Source organism: Amyelois transitella, chromosome 31 (assembly GCF_032362555.1).
Source record: "Amyelois transitella isolate CPQ chromosome 31, ilAmyTran1.1, whole genome shotgun sequence".
Taxonomy (NCBI): Eukaryota; Metazoa; Arthropoda; class Insecta; order Lepidoptera; family Pyralidae; genus Amyelois; species Amyelois transitella.
In genome coordinates this window covers 2,252,519-2,268,508 of record NC_083534.1, presented here as the reverse complement: position 1 = coordinate 2,268,508, position 15,990 = coordinate 2,252,519, and the positions used below count along the sequence as shown (strand labels likewise).

Genomic DNA, 15,990 nt, shown 5'->3' with positions numbered 1-15,990 from the left:
GCGTTCCGGGCTCCAAGCCAGAAGACAAAAACGTAATGTCGGAGTGCATTTATTGTATGATTATAAAAATCGATTTTTAATCGATTATTAATTTTAAAAAAATCACGTAAAAAAATCGATTTTTACTTAAAAAAAACGATTTTTAATCGATTTTTTCCATAATCGATTTTTTTTTCACATTCCTATCACTGACTGTGTCATTGTCAAATTATTTTGATTTTGTTGTTGTTGTTTGTTGTTGTGTTTGTAATAATTTTAGTTTCAACTTTCATTTTAGATAAATTTTCATAAAGTTTCTAACGCTTTGTTCGGGATTTCAACTGCTTTAACAAAATGCGTAACGTAGAAATAAAGGCAAAAATAACCGACTACGACAAAATATGCAACATCGCCGAGGAGTTAAGTGGTGGGCCGGCAACTGTAATTATACAAGATGATACTTTTTACCATGTGAATTCCGGTCGTTTGAAGATGAGATTCTATGCAGACTCCTCGGCGACGCTGGTGAGGTACGATAGAGAGGACACAGCTGAAGCGAAGCAGTCGGATTACGATCTTGTGCAGTTTTCCGTTGGTGAATCTGAGAAGGCTAGGGAACTGGATAAAGTCTTGAAGAAATGTTTGGGAGCTAAGGGACGCGTGATGAAAGAAAGGTGCTGATATTTTACTATATTTTTTTACAATAGGACCACTTTTACATTATGAATTTTAGAGAAATTACTAAGGGAATAAGCCTCATCTTGCAAACCATGATTAAAATTGGGATAGAGATCCTCTTTCTTCTTCCTGCTTTGGGTTACTTGATTAACGCAAAATGTCGTGGCACATATAAACACAAAAATACCAAATAAAATAGCACAGACACAAAAATACTAAAATTAAACACTGAAATTGAGTTTAGTAAATTTTGTTCCACAAATATATGTATCTTTATAATTTTTCAGGAAACTGTACATGGTTGGACAGACTCGCATTCATATAGACGCAGTTCAAGACCTCGGACATTTCATGGAGCTGGAAGTAGTTTTACGACCTGAACAGACCGTTGCGGAGGGCCGAGCCATAGCACATGATTTGCAGCATAAATTGGGAGTTAAGAATGAGGACCTCATACATTGTGCTTACGTTGACCTGTTAGACCAAAAAGCCAAAAATAATTAGGTTTAAGTGATATTTTTTTTAAATAAAATGTTTATTTTATTAATGTCTGGTAGTTTTATTGCATTTTTTTTATTAGACCTGATCTGTCATGGCAGTTTTGTGTGGTTGAACCAAAAGCAAGCTGTGACTTTTGTTTGGTCACATTTTTTATCAATCAATGAAAAGCAAAACAGTGTGAGTTTGATAGTGCCACAGAAGAAGGTTTGATATGTCTTACTGTTTGATTATTTACAATAACTTTTCCATGTTCTAGTATTTTTACCAGATGTGGATTAAAAAAAACTTATTCTTAAAAACCTTTGTGTTGAATTATTTAGTATCTGATTTCTGCAGATTACAAAAAAGAAACAAAATGTTCACAATTCAAATATTTGGCGTATTTTTTAAATGTCAATCTTTTATTCTAAAAGAAAGATAACCACTTTTATGAAAATGAAAATTTAACAATTTTTTTAATCTAAAATGCGGCGAATAACAAAGCTGCGTTATAATGTTCTCAAGCGTGAGTATTTACATACTAATAAGTTTTTTCTCATAACATTATAAAATTACAGATTCCATGTTCCCATGTCCTTAAAGGCGATTTAAGGAAAGACAGTTCACTAAACTTCTCTAAATCATTATTGGATCATTAGCTCTGTCTACCCTGTACAATATAAGCACGTGATATGTGAACGAATTGAATTAAAACTTGAATCCACCAAAACCACTCGGTGTCTGTCTGTTCCAAGCAAATCTGTGGCACTATTAATTTGGTTTACATTCCTTTGCCTTGTATTTCAGACTACAGTCCACATGTGCCTTACTCCAGCAAACCCCCCACCAGAGAGTTCGTTCCCAACCTCCCCGACCTGACAGTGGTGCCACCCGCCAAGACCAAACCCCTCACCAAGGCCCCGAACAAGGAGGTGAAACCTGAAGCGAAAAAGCCGTCAGCCACGCAGGAGAAACTGCAGAAAGCCCCTAGAAAATCTCCATTGAAGAAGACACAAACGCTTGTTCAGGACAGTGCTGTTGTGATCGGGGAATTCCACAGGTAATGGCGGTAACAAATTGGTTTACATCAATTCTGGCTCAAGGAGACACTTGGTGACGGTTTTTACTTGTCTTACGAATCACTGAGTAATGTCATCTTGCTTATTTGAAAAAATGGCTGCGGATTTGTAACGCTTATTTACAATGTGAGCCTAATTCACAAATTAGGTGGTTAGGAGAGCTCCTTTTCAACAAACACAGGTATACAAAAGACCATGTCTTTCCTCTTGCTACGGTTCTGCATACTTCTTTCACTTCATTCACATTCATAGCTCTTCATGTAAGCTGGTCGATTTCGTGTACTCTAGACCTGACCTTTCAAACGAATGATCTTTCGTCTGAGTTTTAGTCATTAAATACGTCAAAGATGTATCCATATCCAAGCTAGGCTAAAGATTTTTGTGAACTGGGTAACGAAAGTCAGACTGGAATCGCTTCGTGTCCTGACCTGTCTTACCTACTCCTGCATCGAGTATACAGAGATGTTACGTTTAGGCAAAACGCCGCAGGTAAGAGCGATGAGAGATAATTAATTAAAAATACCTAGAAAAATTCTAGGGATTTTTTTATTATCTGTTACAATTTGTCAAAGTAGTTCTAATTACAACTGTAGTTAGGACCAGTTTGAAATTGTAAGAGAGCGTGGGTTTAGCTATAGACACGGGATCCAACAAGTAGCCGCCTGGATAGCGAGCTACTTAACTCGGTGACCATTAACGTAAACGAAGTGGCGAAGGCAAGGAGCGCGCGCGCGCACTATTATATGGTTTCCGGGTTGTGAAGAGGGCGCTGGGGAGACCGTAGCTATACGATATCACAGAGAGACATCGGGAAGAACGCGAATGGATCAAACGCCAAGAATACATACATAAAATCACGCCTCTTTCCCGGAGTGGTAGGCAGAGACTACCTCTTTCCACTTGCCACGATCTCTGCATACTTCTTTCGCTTCATCCACATTCATAACTCTCTTCATGCAAGCTCGGCGGTTTCGGGTACTTTCGACCTGACCCGTTACCAAGAAAACTGACGAAGTAGTGACAAAAGATATAAACTATATATATCCATAGTAAAGTAGTGACTTTATGTTTTAGAATAATTCCCGTTTATCCCATTGTAGGACGATTTTGTCCCCACAGTCCCATGGGGTAAGTTATACAACAGCTGACAAGATGTGAAGGTTGAGCAGGTTCCCCTAAAGATGTTTTTCCTCACCTTAGTCAAGCAATGCACTGTTTACAGAATTTATATGAAGGAGAGTGGAGATAGACCTAAAGCTTACATAACACCTCTAACACGACCTGGGTCTATTCCCAAAGACCCTGAAGAAAAACCAATTCAAGAGCATACAGATGTTACGATGAACATCAAAACTGATGAAATCAAAAAAAAGTTAGAGACAGAATTGGCAAAAATTCGAGAGAGAGCCGCTATAAAGAGCAGTACAAATGAAGATCAAAGTGTTGGTGATAAAGCCACGGATGTTCTAGAATCTTCGAGAAAAGGAGATAATCTTATAAAGCGTATAGGAATACCTCCCACAAACATTGCTCCAGGAGTGACTGTTGATAGTCCGTTTATACCTGAAGAAATCGGGCCAAATATACCGACGGAAATTAAGCGGGTTTTCAAGAAAGATGCTCCTAAACCCATGGCTCATATCAGGCCTATTAAGAGGTCTTTGGGAGATGGTGAAGCTTCAACATTAGGGTTTGCCAAGATGGGAGAAATTCGCCCGAAGTTGGGAGCTTGTGTGCATATAGGACCTCCAGTTGCCATGGTAATTAAATGCCTTGATTTTTTTAACGTGGTCATGACCTCATGATATTTCGTCATCATTTTTTCAACTTGCTTGGTAGGAAGATCAGTTTTCCCTCAATGCCATGATCCAGGATAGGGAAAGTCAGGTAATCACATGAACCCATAACATTTAAAAAAAATAAGTTTAATGATTCTTTTAAGGGATTGTACATCATAAGAAGTTTTAGTAAGTTACCTAAGAGTAATTCTAGGATGTGAAAACAGGTTACAATGTTTTACAATTTGAAGTTAGGCAGCAGTCGCTTCACGCAGTCATCTGACTTTACCCTCTTTTAAGGAGAAGTTTATGACAAACATTAACATTCTTCAGTTCTCTACAAGCGTCGCTCACTCACAAAAGGAAAAGGGTAAAGAAGATAGTGGCGGGGGTGGAGGAGGAGGAGGAGGAGGGGGTGGCGGGGGCGGTACTCCTCCCAAATCTGCTAGCGCCGGCGCCGAGGGCAAGATTATTGCTGGTAACGTTCGTTCCATTATTTCAGGTACATCTTATCCAATCAACAGCAAAGGCGTCAAGTTTAATGGGCTAGGTTCCCCTGCAAAGATTCCGGAGGCTGGGCGAGTAGCTACGTTTCAAAATCTAACTTACCCAATCGTGGGGACAGTGCTTACATACATATACTTATATATATAACTAGCGACCCGCCCCGGCTTCGCACGGGTGCAAAATTCGGAAAAACTTATACATAAAAACCTTCCTCTTGAATCACTCTACCTGTTACAAAAAACCGCATCAAAATCCGTTGTGTAATTTTAAAGATTTAAGCATACAGACAGACTAAAATAGCGACTTTGTTTTATACTATGTAGTGATCACGTCCATATCCCTTGGAGTAGACGGAGCCAACAGTCTTAAAAAACGCTAGAATTGAGATTCAAAATAATGACAGATTGCTAGCCCATCGCCTAAAAGAAGAATGCCAAGTTTATAAGCTAACTACCTTAGTCGCCATTTACGACAGTGCTTACATACATCAGGTATTTATCCTTGACAGGGTATTGACAGAGCCAACTGTCTTGAAAAGACCGAAAGGCCACGGTCAGCTGTATGACTTAATAATGGACTTCAGATTCAAATAGTGATAGGGTGTTGTATTTCAGTAATTGGTGCCGTGGTAGACGTCCAGTTCGACACACATCTGCCGCTCATATTGAACGCTTTGGAGGTGCCTGGCAGAAGTGAGTCTACTTTCACTGATCTAGAATTAGGTCATCTCATTGTGGTTTTCATTCATTACAGTCACATGAGGTTGGATGATCAGAAGTGGCTTCATCCATCCAGTAGATAACTCATCTCGCCAATTTGACATCTTGTTCGTAAACTAGCAATGATGAATAATTTTACCCGTTTTTTCACATATTCCATTATTTCTTTGCTTCTCATAGTTGCAGCGTGATGTTATATAGCCTAAAGCCTTTCTCGATAAATGTTCTATTCAACGCAAAAAGAATTTTTCTATTCGAACCAGTCGGTACTTCCTGAGATTACTGCATTTAAACAAATAGGTAATTAAACAAACTCTTCAGCTTTATAAGTAATATTAGTATAGATTAGTAAAAAATATCTAATGGACAGTTTAAACGCATTAGGTATTCATTCTTTTTAAAGCTACTGTCCAACCGAGCTGTCCGAATAGTTTAACAATTTCATGTTAGGTTGTCTTTTTAAAAAGAAATTTAGACTCGAAATTGTAAATTTGCGCGTACATTCAAAGTACGCCATTTTTGAATCGAATTCTATGAATAAGGTTACAATTAACGGCCTCTGTGGCTCAGCGGTAGCACGCTTGTCTGTGACACCGGTAGTCCCGGGTTCGAATCCCGGCCAGGGCATGATGAGAAAAGAACTTTTTCTGATTGTCCTGGGTCTTGGACGTTTACCTATATAAGTATCTATTTATTATCCTACTACTATTATAAAGGCGAAAGTTTGTATGGATGTTTGTTACTCTTTCACGCAAAAACTACTGAACCGATTACCATGAAATTTGGTATGTAGGTAGCTGAAGACCCAGAATAACACATAGGCTACTTTTTATCCCAGAGTTCCCGCGGGATTGATAGGATTTCCATGCGGACGAAGTCGCGGGCGGCCTCTAGTAAAAAATATAGTATCGTTGAGTTGGTAACTCGTCACAAGTCTCGAACATACTTCGAGGCTAACTCAATCTGTGTAATTTGTCCCGCATATGTATATTGTTTGTATGTTTGTAATATCTTTATTGCATAGAAATTTACACAGATTATATTTATTATTTATACAAATTTATAATTTATTTATATTAATTTAATTTCCCCCCACCAGCGCCCCGTCTGATCCTCGAGGTGGCCCAGCACCTTGGCGAGAGCACGTGCCGCACTATCGCCATGGACGGCACGGAGGGCCTCGTGCGGGGACAGAAGATAGTTGACACGGGCGCACCCATCACCATACCGGTGGGGGAGCCCACCCTGGGCAGGATCATCAATGTTATTGGCGAACCCATTGGTGAGTGTTTTGAATCATTAATTTGTTTGTTACATAAATACATACATACATATGGTCACGTCTATATCCCTTGCGGGGTAGACAGAGCCAACCGTCTTGAAAAGACTGAATGGCCACGTTCAGCTATTTGGCTTAATGATAGAATTGAGATCAAATAGTGACAGGTTGCTAGCCCATTGCCTAAAAGAAGAATGCCAAGTTTGTAAGCCTATTTCTTAGTCGCCTTTTACAACATCCATGGGAAAGAGATGGAGTGGTCCTATTCTTTTTTGGTGCCGGGAACTACACGGCACTTGTTTCTTCTTTTAGGCGACGGGCCGGCAACCTGTCACTATATGAATCTCAATTCTATCATTAAGCCAAACAGCTGAACGTGGCCTATCAGTCTTTTCAAGACAATTGGCTCTGCATGTATGTACTAAAAGACATTGACTCGATAGACTTCTCTATCTTGTCAAGATTTCATTTTATCAACCCTATAAAAAGGATACAGTCATGATAATATGTATGTACTAGCTGTGCCCGCGACTTCGTCCACGTGGAATAGTTATTTTGAGCATCATTGAAGCCCTCAAGGACGAATAATTTTCCCCGTTTTTTTTTCACAATTTCCATTATTTCTTCGCCCCTAATAGGTGCAGCGTGATGTTAAAGCCTTCCTCGATAAATGGTCTATTCAACACAAAGATAATTTTTCAACTCGAACTAGTAATTCCTGAGATTAGTGCGTTCAAACAAACTCTTCAGCTTTATAATCTTATATATTATTATAAAATTCTCGTGTCACAATGTTTGTCTCCGTACTCCTCCGAAACGGTTTTACCGATTTTAACCAAATTTTGCATGCATATTGAGTGGGTCTGAGAATCGGTCAACATCTATTTTTCATACCCCTTAGTGATAAGGGTTGTCCACCCCTTAACATTTTTTTTTAACTAGAAATTACTTAATAACTATTTATATGGCAAAACAACGTTTGCCGGGACAGCTAGTATTAGTATATATTAGATGTATGAATGATATAAATTGTAGACGAGCGCGGACCAATCAACACGGACAAGTTCGCCCCGATCCACGCGGACGCCCCCCCCTTCGTGGAGATGTCCGTGGAGCAGGAGATCCTGGCCACCGGCATCAAGGTGGTGGACCTCCTGGCTCCGTATGTCAAAGGTATGTTGCTGCACGTGGCCCATCAGTCCTCTCAAGACTGTTTGCTCTGTCTACCCCGCAAGGGATATAGACGTGATTATATGTATGTATGTACAGGATGTTTGAACAGGGCGTTTCAAACGCCAGGCGGGTCAGGGATGGGAAGAAGACTGAGTGGCTCACCACTTTGCACTCTTGCCTTATTGTCTCGAGAGGTTTCATGTTATGATGAATAGAATAGAATAGATTTATTTTCAAAATTTGATACAAGGTATCACTTATTGACGTCACATCACTTTAATCTAATTATAACTACTACCGCTTCCAAAGCGCATGAGTAGAAGAAGCGGCGGAACAAACTACACTGCAGCATTTTCATCGGACGTCAATATACAAATATAGATCACTTAAATCTACATCATGGACGAATGCACATTGTCTACATTAAAAAACATGAATGAATGTAGAACTAGCTAGCGCTGGAAATTAGCCAATTCGTTTTCGAACCTCAGGCGGTAAGATTGGACTGTTTGGCGGCGCGGGAGTCGGCAAGACTGTGCTCATCATGGAGCTGATCAACAATGTCGCCAAAGCCCACGGTGGATTCTCGGTTAGTTAGTTAGTTTGTTTGTTAACTCTTTATTGCACACAAAAATAAAATAAATTAAATTTGCCGTGTGGTTCCCGGCACCAATACAAAAAAGAATAGGACCACTCCATCTCTTTATATAGGATAGGATGGGATAGGCTTAAAAACTTGTGTTTCTTCTTTTAGGCGATGGGCTAGCAACCTGTCACTATTTGAATCGCAATTCTATCATTAAGCCAAATAGCTGAACGTGGCCATTCAGTCTTTTCAAGACTGTTGACTCTGTCTACCCCGCAAGGGATATAGACGTGACCATATGTATGTATGTATGTATGTAAAAATAAATTAAACAAATTACAGTCATTGGATTTCTTCCAGTCAACTAAAATATAGGGAAAATCCATAATTAAAAAGGTAGCGCACATATAAAGCATTGAGGATAAATCAATGATTTTTTTATTAATTTGAGATAAACATACATAAATGAAATAACTATACTAATATTATAAAGCTGAAGAGTTTGTTTGTTTGAACGCGCAAATCTTAGGAACTACTGGTTCGAATTGAAAAATTATTTGTGTTCAATAGACTATTTATCGAGGAAGGCTTTAGGCTATACAACATCACGCTGCAACTATTAAGAGCAAAGAAATAATGGCATATTATGTGAATAAAACGGGGAAAATTATTAATCTTCGAGGGCTTCAATGATGCCCAAAATAACTATTCCACGCGGACGAAGTCGGGGGCACAGCTAGTGTACATATCTAAAATTTGTCCAGGTATTTGCCGGAGTGGGAGAGAGGACGCGCGAGGGCAATGACTTGTATCACGAGATGAAAGTGGGCGGCGTCATCACGGATGACTACAAGACTTCGAAGGTATCGTCATTCATTCATCAATATAAGTGTATAAGGGGATTTTAGAAGTCTTAGCAAATTTTTCAGACAAGTTACAAAATGGATTCTTCGAAACTAAATATTTACGCACTACCGCATTTTGCCAGCGTTTAAAAAGAACCTCAATTATTTCAAGTATACGGGGACTTTTTAGAAGTAGAAAAATTTTCAGATAGTTAAGTTACAAAATGGTTTCTTCCAAACTAAATTTGTACGCATGACCGCATTTTGCCAGCGTTAAAAGTTCATTTAAATAAAAAAATAAAAAAAATAAAATGTAATTGTTGTAAGTTCGTACATATCGGAGTGTAGGTGGCGCTAGTGTACGGGCAGATGAACGAGCCGCCGGGTGCGCGTGCGCGCGTGGCGCTGACGGGGCTGACGCTGGCCGAGCACTTCCGGGACAAGGAGGGGCAGGACGTGCTGCTGTTTGTCGACAACATCTTCCGGTTCACCCAGGCTGGCTCGGAGGTGACCACCTTGCAGATCTATATATCTTGAACCCCTTGAAAAACTGCAATTTAGGATCGTTTATTATGAAATAGGGTTGAGTTGAGAAGCTTCTCCTTTTTTGAAATCGGTTATACGAGTATAATCCTACTAATATAAATGCGAAAGTTTGTCAGTATGGAGGTTTGTTACTCTTTTTCGCAAAAACTACTGAACCGATTACGATGAAATTTGGGAAGGTAGCTGAAGACTAACCAGAATAACATATATGTAGGCTACTTTTTATCTCGGAGTTCCCGCGGGATTGATAGTTTCCATGCGGACGAAGTCGCGGGCGGCCACTAGTATATGATGTTTTGAACACATGGAGCGGATTGTACTTTACCTGACACACCAGTGAACCCTTTTTTTCTCAAGTATAAACATACATACATACCTACATATAGTCACGTCTATATCCCTTGCGGAGTAGACAGAGCCAACAGTCTTAAAAAGACTGATATGCCACGTTCAGCTGTTTGGCTTAATGATAGAATTGAGATTCAAATAGAGAAAGGTTGTTAGCCCTTCGCCTAAAAAAATCCTAAGTTTCCCTACCTAACCCTATCCCATAGTCGCCTTTTACGTCATCCATGGCAAAGAGATGGAGTGGTCCTGTTATTTTTTATATTGGTGCCGGGAACCACACACGGCACTAAATTCTCTCTCGTAATCAATGACCAAGGTATCGGCGTTGCTGGGCCGCATCCCGTCCGCGGTGGGCTACCAGCCCACGCTGGCGACGGACATGGGCACCATGCAGGAGAGGATCACCACCACCAAGACCGGCTCCATCACCAGCGTGCAGGTGATGAGACCCACACATACATGTAGTCACGACTATATCCCTTGCGGGGTAGACGGAGCCGACAGTCTTGAAGACTAAATGGCCACCGTTACACGGTGATTAGAGATATCATCAAAATTCCTTTTACTTGCCGCGTGTGTAATATATACATCTATACTGATATTATAAAGCTGAAGAGCTTGTTTGTTTGTTTGAACGCGCTAATCTCAGGAACTACTGGTCCGAATTGTGGGTTCTGGTCGAAATGTTCTTTTTGCATCGTATAGACCATTTATCGAGGAAGGCTTTAGGCTATATAACATCACGCTGCAACTATAAGGAGCAAAAAAATGAAGGAAAATGTGAAAAAAAACGGGGAAAATTATTCATCCTTGAGGATTTCAATGATGCCCAAAATAACTACCTATTCCACGCGGACGCAGTCGCGGGCACAGCTAGTCATCATATATAAGATCTTAAAGGTGATAGCTGCCATATATGAGTAATTTGTGACCAGCAGTAAATATAGTAAACATACATGTAGTCACGTCCATATCCCTTGCGGGGTAGGCGGAGCCAAATGTCTTGAAAAGACTGAAAGGCCACGTTTAGCTTTCAGTATGGCTTTGTAATGGAATTGAGATTCAAATTGTGACAGGTTGCTACCCATCGTCTACAAGAGTAATCCCAAGTTTATAAGCCTGTCCCTTAGTCGCCTTTATGACATCCACGGGTGGAGTGGTCTTAATCTATTAAATTAGGAAGGAAGCCAGGAACCACTTCTGGTATGAAGACCAACTGCGAATTAGGAAATTTGTTTCAACATTGATCTAATTTCGCTTGAGCGTGTCTTAATTCTGATCAAAGTTCTTCGTCCAATATATTTTCCTGATCAACTATACGGCCGTGTGGTTTTCGGCACTTAAAAAATAAAAAAAGAATAGACATTCCCATGGATGTCGTAAAAGGCGACCAAGGGATATGCTTACAAACTTGGGATACTTTTTTAAGCGATGGGCTAACAACCTGTCACTATTTGAATCTCAATTCCATCATCAAGCCGTACAGCTGAACGAGGCCCTTCAGTCTTACAAGACTGTTGGCTCTGTCTACCCCGCAACGGATATAGACGTGCCTATATGTATGTATGTTATATAGTGCCGACATATCTCCTATCTTGTCTCCGGCCAGGCAGTATACGTGCCAGCCGACGACCTGACGGACCCGGCGCCGGCCACCACGTTCGCCCACCTGGACGCCACCACGGTGCTGTCGCGAGCCATCGCCGAGCTGGGCGTCTACCCCGCCGTGGACCCCCTGGACTCCACGTCCAGGGTGATGGACCCTAATATCATCGGGGCGGAGCATTACGGTGTGGCTAGAGGGGTGCAGAAGATTTTACAGGTTCTTTGCACTTGTGGTTCGTAGTCATGGTGTAAGGTCTCCGTGGATCCCCTCGACTCCGCGTCCAGGGTGATGGACCCTAATATCATCGGGGCGGAGCATTACGGTGTGGCTAGAGGGGTGCAGAAGATTTTACAGGTTCTTTGCACTTGTGGTTCATAGTCATGGTGTAGTTGTTCATAGTCATGGTGTAAGGTCTCCGTGGATCCCCTCGACTCCACTCCTATGGTGATGGACCATAACATCATCGAGGCGGAGCACTACGGCGTGGCTAGAGGGGTGCAGGAGATTTTACAGGTTATACGAAGAGAGATATGTTGATTAGAGTCGCTGTCCATCCCTTTGAGTTCAATTCTAGCGTCCTGTCATCGTGATGATGTCTTTAAGTGATCGGGTCAGGGCACGGAGTGGCTGAATAGGTGCAGATGATCATCCTTTGCTAGAGGGGTGCAGAAGATTTTACAGGTTCTTCACACTTGTTGTTCATAGTCATAGTGTAAGTTCTCCGTGGATCCCCTCGACTCCACGTCCAGGGTGATGGACCCTAATATCATCGGGGCGGAGCATTACGGTGTGGCTAGAGGGGTGCAGAAGATCTTACAGGTTATACGAAGAGAGATATGTTGATTAGAGTCGCTGTTAATACCTTCGAGCTCAATTCTAGCGTCCTGTCATCGAGCCAGGACACGGAGTGGCTGAATAGGTGCAGATGATCATCCTTTGCTAGAGGGGTGCAGAAGATTTTACAGGTTCTTCACACTTGTTGTTCATAGTCATAGTGTAAGGTCTCCGTGGATCCCCTCGACTCCACGTCCAGGGTGATGGACCCTAACATCATCGGGGCGGAGCACTACGGTGTGGCTAGAGGGGTGCAGAAGATTTTACAGGTACTGCGCAGAGAGAGATGATGATTAGTGTCGCTGTTAATACCTTCGAGCTCAATTTTAGCGTGATGAGTCTTTAAGTGATCGGGTCAGGACACGGAGTGGCTGAATAGGTGCAGATGACCATCCTTTGCTAGAGGGGTGCAGAAGATTTTACAGGTTCTTCACACTTGTTGTTCATAGTCATAGTGTAAGGTCTCCGTGGTATTGTTACAAAATAAGATACAAGGTATCGCTTTTTGAGGTTATTACAAGTAAAATCATACCATCAAAAACATCCTGTAAAAAACCCAAGTCTCGCAGCTCAGTCTTTCTACTGAAAAAGTTGTGAGATCCATGTAATACCAACTCGGTTAATCTATTTAGTCTCTACTTAAAGGACCTTCTGCCTTAAGTTATTACATAAGTTATTATTATGTCAATATTAATAATATTTAAAGTTTTAAACAAATAGATCGACTTGGACTTGGACTCTGGTGAGGAATTCGGTTGCTGACTCGTCGTGCTAGGTAGTGTGATACATACTAATAATCAAATCATGCGACGTTACAATTAAAGGTCTTAAGTCTAGACTTTGGACGAATGCACATTCTACATTTAATTACAATATGACGTACCAACTTACAGGTAAAAAAAAAATATTTCAATTTTATGATCCTTTATGATACTTCTATCAACATTACGATGTCTGGTACCAGGATTACAAATCGCTGCAGGACATCATCGCCATCCTGGGTATGGACGAGTTGTCTGAAGACGACAAGCTGACCGTGGCCCGCGCCAGGAAGATACAGCGGTTCCTGTCGCAACCCTTCCAGGTAAATGTTGAATCGACGGCCTCTGTGGCGCAGCGGTAGTACGCTTGTCTGTGACATCGGAGGTCCAGGGTTCGAATCCCGGCTGGGGAAAAGAACTTTTCTGATTGGCCTGGGTCCTGGATGTTTATCTAGTATAAGTATCACTACATAGTATAAAACAAAGTCGCTATTTTAGTCTGTTTGTCTGTATGCTTAAATCTTTAAAATTACGCAACGGATTTTTATGCGGTTTTTGTAACAGGTAGAGTGATTCAAGAGGAAGGTTATTATGTATAACTAGCTGTGCCCGCGACTTCGTCCGCGTGGAATAGTTATTTTGGGCATCATATTTATTTTTGCAAACATCCTCCTCGGCTTTATCAATTATAGCTGCTAATTATTATGCGACTTGGCGACGACTTGGCCCACATCATTACCCGCGACCGAACGGAGACCGTATATATGCGTTTAGGGTGAGAGGTTGTGCGTTTGTGTGTTTGTTTGTGCAAACCAATGTTAGCATATATCTCCAAAACTACTGGTCCGATTTTAATAAATAAAAGGTCAGGCGGTCACGCGTATTAGAAAGAACGCTGGTTCGCCGTATTAAATGTTTCGCTGCAAATTGCTTATAACGACTATATCTCAAAACCTATTCGTCTGATTTATATACTGTAAATCGCAATTTTAGTCTACATGAAAAGCCGAAAGTAATAAACATATTTATTTAGATAAGGATTAATACTGAATTAAAGAAAATTGGTTTCAAAATAACTCATGTTTATAATGAAAAAATAATCTTAAAAAATGAACATAAAAGTGGTTATTGTAAGTAAACCTTAAGAGATAGATATATGCTCTCGCGGACTTTTTTGTGGCAAAAAATAAGTACTTCACATCTTTAGTACATTGTTTTACTATATCTTTGTTGGTTTGCGCAGCGTTCGCGTGGAAAGCTCGCAGATGGCCGACTCATTCAACTTTCACCTGCATTGTTGACGTTTCCCGTAGGAAATCCGGGATAAAATGTAGCCTATAGCCTTCCTCGATAAATAGACTATCTAACAGTGAAAGAATTATTCAAATCGGTTCAGTAGTTTCTGAGATTAGCGCGTTTAAACAAACAAACAAAACAAACTCTTCAGCTTTATACTATTAGTATAGATAACATTTATAATTTTGCACCCGTGCGAAGCTGGGGCGGGTCGCTAGTTTATTATAAAATATAGTGTTGTCGAGTTAGTATCTCGTAACACAAGTCTCGAACTTACTTCGAGGCTAACTCAATATGTGTAATTTGTCCCGTATATATTTATTTATTGAGTCTCATACCTACATAAAACCTTGCATTAAGAGAGATTATGATTGTCGATGACGCAAAAGAAGTAGGTAGTAGTAGTAGTACGATTTTGAACATATACATACATACATATAGTCACGTCTATATCCCTTACGGGGTAGACAGTTTGGCGACATCCATGGGAAAAAAAATGGAGTATTTCCATTCTGAAGTGTCGCACGGTTTTGAAAATATTTATTACTTAGAAATTTGTATAGGTGGCCGAGGTGTTCACCGGGCACATTGGCAAGCTGGTCAAGTTAGAGGAGACGATCAAGGGATTCAAAAGGGTGCGTATTGTAATCTTTTCGACAAATTTCAAACTGCACATTCAGGTAACTGGATTTATAACCATGGATCCAATACGGGTTAGGTTTTCCTGCGAAGGTTAGAAGGTCAGATGGAGACGCTTCATGTAAGAATCTGACTCACCCAATCCAGGATCCATGGTCAAAGGCGTACCTCGGGCTCCTCTCCAGAGTGGTGAGGATGCGACCGGGACTAAAGCCAGGACTGTACCTACAAATGTTGTCAAATTTTGTTTAGATACTGGGAGGAGAGTTGGACCACATCCCAGAAGCGGCGTTCTACATGGTGGGCACCATTGAAGACGTGGTGGCCAAGGCACAGGAACTCGCCAAGAGTGTGTAAAGCGGCTCATTCTAGTCAATTTGTGTGGCGACTTATTTATTGAATAAATGATTTTATATTAGTTTTGTTTTTTTAAGATATCTTGCACTTGAGATTCCGTAGTCTGCACTTTTGGGATTTTATATTCAAATACATCCTTAAATTTTTCTGGTACAGGGAATCTTGAGAATCTATTTACTGACTGAGTGGCTCAATAGACACAATATTTTATAGTTTTACCTACGTATGTATTCTGGGACGTGATTCTACGGTTCGTGACCGGCCATTCAGATGTCAGAACCAACGGTCACCCAAAAATGTTTAATTTCTACTGATTCACGATGGAAGCAATTACCTATGTCTTAATGGGAATTAAAAAGAAGAAATGGACACGTATTTTATTAGAAAGTGGATGGATGGTCCCAGTAACAGTATTTGGATTTTTCTGACCTAAACTTACTAGTTTTATTAGGGTATTTTGATTTCGCTAGACTTACCAGTGGAACAAATCTGTCAATAAT

General features: G+C 40.7%; 3 protein-coding genes across 3 annotated transcripts; all 3 read left to right on the top strand.

Annotated features, from left to right (window-relative positions):
* Window positions 1–191: 191 nt before the first annotated feature.
* On the top strand, window positions 192–1,205 carry LOC106137518 (uncharacterized). The gene is made up of 2 exons (XM_013338362.2): window positions 192–653; window positions 945–1,205. Exons 1-2 carry the CDS (start codon window positions 334–336, stop codon window positions 1,159–1,161), a joined length of 537 nt encoding a protein of 178 aa, XP_013193816.2. The 5' UTR covers window positions 192–333; the 3' UTR covers window positions 1,162–1,205.
* Window positions 1,206–1,623: 418 nt separating this feature from the next.
* Window positions 1,624–5,303, top strand: LOC132903828 (uncharacterized). The gene is made up of 5 exons (XM_060953088.1): window positions 1,624–1,663; window positions 1,945–2,197; window positions 3,439–3,976; window positions 4,328–4,472; window positions 5,116–5,303. The coding sequence occupies exons 1-5, from the start codon at window positions 1,624–1,626 to the stop codon at window positions 5,301–5,303; spliced, it is 1,164 nt and encodes a 387-aa protein (XP_060809071.1).
* Window positions 4,423–15,515, top strand: LOC106137492 (ATP synthase subunit beta, mitochondrial). The gene is made up of 12 exons (XM_060953266.1): window positions 4,423–4,472; window positions 5,116–5,193; window positions 6,320–6,502; window positions 7,535–7,672; window positions 8,164–8,261; window positions 9,023–9,121; window positions 9,452–9,610; window positions 10,314–10,436; window positions 11,607–11,819; window positions 13,402–13,521; window positions 15,058–15,129; window positions 15,386–15,515. Exons 3-12 carry the CDS (start codon window positions 6,382–6,384, stop codon window positions 15,488–15,490), a joined length of 1,248 nt encoding a protein of 415 aa, XP_060809249.1. The 5' UTR covers window positions 4,423–4,472; window positions 5,116–5,193; window positions 6,320–6,381; the 3' UTR covers window positions 15,491–15,515.
* Window positions 15,516–15,990: the final 475 nt, after the last annotated feature.

Excerpts from the sequence above, each read along its gene's own strand:
- LOC106137518 (XM_013338362.2), top strand. The coding sequence starts at position 334 with ATGCGTAACGTAGAAATAAAGGCAAAAATAACCGACTACGACAAAATA. Across the intron at positions 654-944 it reads GGACGCGTGATGAAAGAAAG|GAAACTGTACATGGTTGGAC; the intron begins GTGCTGATATTT and ends ATAATTTTTCAG.
- LOC106137492 (XM_060953266.1), top strand. The coding sequence starts at position 6,382 with ATGGACGGCACGGAGGGCCTCGTGCGGGGACAGAAGATAGTTGACACG. Across the intron at positions 8,262-9,022 it reads AAGCCCACGGTGGATTCTCG|GTATTTGCCGGAGTGGGAGA; the intron begins GTTAGTTAGTTA and ends AAATTTGTCCAG. Across the intron at positions 10,437-11,606 it reads GCTCCATCACCAGCGTGCAG|GCAGTATACGTGCCAGCCGA; the intron begins GTGATGAGACCC and ends GTCTCCGGCCAG.
- LOC132903828 (XM_060953088.1), top strand. The coding sequence starts at position 1,624 with ATGCGGCGAATAACAAAGCTGCGTTATAATGTTCTCAAGC. Across the intron at positions 3,977-4,327 it reads TAGGACCTCCAGTTGCCATG|TTCTCTACAAGCGTCGCTCA; the intron begins GTAATTAAATGC and ends AACATTCTTCAG. Across the intron at positions 4,473-5,115 it reads CGAGGGCAAGATTATTGCTG|TAATTGGTGCCGTGGTAGAC; the intron begins GTAACGTTCGTT and ends GTTGTATTTCAG.